Source organism: Sinocyclocheilus rhinocerous, unplaced genomic scaffold, assembly GCF_001515625.1.
Source record: "Sinocyclocheilus rhinocerous isolate Xijiao unplaced genomic scaffold, SAMN03320098_v1.1 scaffold5705, whole genome shotgun sequence".
Classification (NCBI taxonomy): Eukaryota; Metazoa; Chordata; class Actinopteri; order Cypriniformes; family Cyprinidae; genus Sinocyclocheilus; species Sinocyclocheilus rhinocerous.
The window spans coordinates 19,552-24,176 of record NW_015641486.1 but is presented as its reverse complement, the minus strand read 5'-3'; the positions used below and the strand labels follow the sequence as shown (position 1 = coordinate 24,176).

General features: G+C 41.8%; 1 protein-coding gene across 1 annotated transcript in view; it reads left to right on the top strand.

Moving 5' to 3' along the window:
- Positions 1 to 239: 239 nt before the first annotated feature.
- Positions 240 to 4,625, top strand: part of LOC107755133 (ethanolamine-phosphate cytidylyltransferase-like) — a gene marked incomplete at its 5' end in the record, with an annotated part of 11,994 nt that continues 7,608 nt past the window's right edge. The window contains 4 exons of the mRNA XM_016571836.1: positions 240 to 314; positions 1,536 to 1,648; positions 1,735 to 1,819; positions 2,446 to 2,487. Of these exons, the coding sequence (XP_016427322.1) occupies positions 240 to 314; positions 1,536 to 1,648; positions 1,735 to 1,819; positions 2,446 to 2,487 (315 nt within the window). The remainder of the gene's footprint in view (positions 315 to 1,535; positions 1,649 to 1,734; positions 1,820 to 2,445; positions 2,488 to 4,625) is intronic.

Here is a 4,625-nt window from a genome sequence, read left to right as displayed (position 1 = left end):
AGGGGAGAAGCTTTGGGCTCTGGTGTCTAGACACCAATCCACCAAAGGTGTTGACCTAAAACACAAACACGGAAGCCAGACGCTCCAGACAACCTCCTTTTTTAGGGGTGGATGTAGACGGGTCGGTAGCCACACTGTTGGTGACTACGCATTAACATATACCGTATAGATCAAACAAATATTGATCCTGTTGAGGTGACAATACACACCCTTTGCTTAGCCATTTTTTCCACAATCAGGAAGAACCCAAACACCTCCAGACTGGAAGTGAGCAACAGCTCAGGAAGGAACTCCATAAAAACCCCATGGTGCAGGTAAGAGATAAAAATATCATAAATCCAGTCATAAATACATCAAAAGTCAGATCTAACATCTGTTTGATCTTTTGATTTACACACCCTACTGTCATGTCAGTCAGGGGTGAGAAGCCCCCGGTGACATGACAGTCCCTACTGTCATGTCAGTCAGGGGTGAGAAGACCCCGGTGACATGACAGTCAGGGTGACAGAGGGTCATATAGCCATAAATCGGGTCATAAATCTGACCATGTACACATTTGACATATGACAACCTGTCAATCAACGCTGACAGGGGTCATACATCAGGTCATAAATCACCAATCTGACACAAAGTGTATGATACAACTACTTTCCTAGTTACCTCAAGATTCCCACCCCGTGGGAGAAACGGAGAAGGAAATAGAGAAAGATTAACGTAGCTGCTGTTCATACCAAGCAGAGAATGATAATGTGCATTTGATCAGATAATACTCTTAACCACTATAAGATAGTGATTAAGTGTCTTTAATTTAGATTTAAACAGAGAGAGTGTGTCTGAACCCCGAACGTTGTCAGGAAGGCTATTCCAGAGTTTGGGAGGCAAATGTGAAAAAGCTCTACCTCCTTTAGTGGACATTGCTATCCTAGGTACTACCAAAATCCAGAGTTTTGTGACCTTAGGGAGCGTGATGGATTGTAGCGTGACAGAAGACTGGTTAGGGGAGCAGGATCTAAACCATTTAGGGCCTTATAAGTAAGTAGTAATATTTTGAAACTGATACAGAACTTAATAGGTAGCCAGTGTAGAGATTGTAAAATTGGGGTAATATGATCATATTTTCTTGACCTGGTAAGGACTCTAGAAGCTGCATTTTGGACTACCTATAGTCTTGTAATCATTAGGTAATGTTTAATAAGGTTATTAGAAAACATTAAAAAGCACATTATCTCATGTTTAGTTGTTTGAATATATATTAACTAATGATCTGTTAAGCATTATATTACAGTATATAAAGTGTTACTGCATCACTACTCTCCTCTGGAAATAAAGCTTTCAGTAACTTGTTCAGTAACTTGTTTGATCTTGATCCTCCATGCACAGAATTTTGGGCACAGTATTCAAAACACCACTTGCTGGTTAAACTCCTTTTGGCACTGTACGCAGGGTTAAACTTACAATAAGAGGCACTAGTGTAAGATTGTCTTTTCTCAGATGACACATCCTTGTGAAACTCATTATGGAAACACTTCTGAAAGCTTTATTATGACCTGAATCAGCTCAAGTGTGGTCCTGTCTCCTCAGATGACATCACTCTTACTGTGGATGGGAAAGACACATATGAAGAAGTGAAGAAGTCGGGTAGGTACAGGTAAGCCCATTCACACCTCTGCTGCGCATACTGCTAATGTTTTGCACATGTTTAGTGCAGTTCTCATTTAAAGTGGATCTTTACAGAGAGTGCAAGAGAACCCAAGGTGTTTCCACTACAGACCTGGTTGGCCGCATGCTGCTCATGACCAAAGCTCATCACAGCAACATGGTGAGGCCCGAAACAACCTCAACATTTGTAAATGCAGACAGTTCTCACTAGATAAGCTTGATTTTAAATATGTCAGACGTCTGTTCATAATTTAAGTACATGTTGCATTCACAGTTGCATTATAGAGCGCTGTAGTGTGCATTAGCATAAATTCATCAGTGTTTCACTGTCATGTCCAAGGGGCCAGAGTTTGGTTGGTTGGCATGGTCCATGCCACAACTAAATCATTTTGGGTTGTAACACCCGTTTTTATGGAAACATTTACCATCATACTGTTGTTCAGTTTTATTGGTTTGCTTGTCACTTTGGTACCATGTTTACACCATTATCACCTCCACCTTATGTCTGTAACACCCTCATTGATATTGTATTGGAACTGATAATGAAAAGTATCTGTTAAAAAAATCTGTTCATGTTGTAAAAAATACCTAGAATACTGAGGTTTGTCACGACACAGAAACACAAAAATGTACATTAAATACTTACACGCTTGCAATACACTGGCCCAGCGTTCACATCTGCTTTTGCATACTTTTGTAGAGTACATTTCTGATATGTCTCTGGTATGCTATAATTACTCATTGTCAAATTGGACATTAATTTCTCCATCTTTCTTTCCTCTTCAGGGCAGTTCAGACTATCAACAGCACACAGACAACTTTGGAAGAGTGAGTGTTTTATTTCCTTTTGGTTATTCTTGTAGTCTTGTAACCTTTTTTTAAGAGTGAAATGTTTAGAAGTACACTACAGAGGATTTCTTGGGTATTTTGGTTATAAATCAATTATTACGCCAGTACTACAGTATTGTACAAATTTGTGTACAAAACCATGTTCTTGCCTTAATTAAACGAGTCAGCATGGCAAGCCTGCAATAATAATTTTGCAGGTATCTTGCTTTTTTTTTCAACTACAAATGTCAACAGAGAGCCCAGAATTCCATAGTACAAATAGAATGGAAATTTGATTAGTCATTCTCAGATCTCTCTCTTTAGGGTCCCAGGATTGTTTACTTGTTTTTCTGCTTTGCCCTTTTGCTCCTCCTTCTGCTAGCATTGCCTTCACATGCCTCTGCCAAGTTGGCAAATAAAAAAGTTTTATTGTCATCACAGTCCATAATCAGAGACTGAGCCATGAGCCATCTGTTTCTGAGTTTAAAATTGACTAAATAATTTCTAGTCATTGCCTCCAAATGTAGATTTCACTGGATGCGACAAAAACATCCATTGCAAATTATTTGTCCTTTGTGTCAGTACGTCTGAAATAGAATGTGGCATCAGTTTACAGTCAAACATTTGTCGCTCGCATTGCACCGCATCCAGTGTAGACAGAATCTCTGATTATAATGGGTTTTATTGCCTTTAGTCGCATTGCGCAGATGTCAGAGTGCCGCCCACAAGGTTATTGTTCACACAATATTGTGTGCTCTTGATATCAGAAAAAATACTTGTTGGCTTCTTCAATGGGCTGCTGGTTTAAAAGTTATTGTACCTGTCAGAACCATTAAAGGGCTCACATTGTGCTCCATAAATTGTACTTAAGTGTAATTACTAGGAATGTGCATTATGAACAATGATTAGAATGTCATCACTCATTTGTCATTTATTGCTGTTGTAACGGAGGCGACAAGACGAGAGACGTGCGGATCCATTTGCAGGCTTTTATTAAACAGAGATGTGGTCATAAGAGGCATGGGTCAAACAGCGGCAAACAGGTACATTTCAGGCAAGACAAAGAGTATTCCTAGGGCAAGTGTGGGGCGACGAGACGAGAGACGTGCGGATCCATTTGCAGGCTTTTATTAAACAGAGATGTGGTCATAAGAGGCATGGGTCAAACAGCGGCAAACAGGTACATTTCAGGCAAGACAAAGAGTATTCCTAGGGCAAGTGTGGGTCTAGATCGGCGAACAATATCCAGAGGGCTTGACACGAGAGGTTATCCAATAACGTCCAGGGTGATGTGTAACAGTCTGTGTGGTGTGAGAGTCAATGTAATGGGAGAGCGACCTCTGATGGCAATCGGCCAGAAGGCCACGGACCGGATTCGTGACAGGAGCGGCTTCCAAACAGGAGCCCACCAGGGTGGAGCAGATGGAACAGGTGGAGCAGAAGACAACCACAGCGGAGCAGAAGACCCCCATGGGCGGAGCAGACGGAACAGGCAGAGCAGAAGACCACCACGGCGGAGCAGACGGAGCAGAAGATCACCAGAGCGGGACAGAAGACCACCAGGCTGGAGTAGATACCTATGGCAGAGACTGGGATCTAGGGAAAACTGAGACACACGAGACAGGCAGAGCATTTATGGCCTCAAGGGCCAAGGCAGGGAACACAAAAAATTCATTAATAGTTTCCCTGGTGACAACTGAATGGGCAGACAGTTCATAAGCAGGCTCATTGACTGAAACTGAACAGGCTGACAATTCACACTCAGGCTCATTAGTAGAGACTGGACAGACAGATCATTCAGAATCGGGTCCATTGACAGTGACTGGACGGACAGACAGTTCATAGTTAAATGCATTGGCTGGAATAGGACTGGCAGATAGTTCACAATCAAGGGCATTGACAGAGGCTGAAGTAGACAGTTCAGTGACAGAAACTGGTAAGATAGACAGGTCAAAATCAGACTCATTGAGGGAAACTGGACTGGCAGGTAGTTCACAAACAGATTCATGGGCTGATATGGGATAGACTGACAGCTCAAAATTAGTTGTATTAACTGAAGCTGGACTGGTAGACATTTCAGTGACTGAAACTGGACAGACGGATGGTTCAACAACAGACTCAATGACTAAATCAGGACC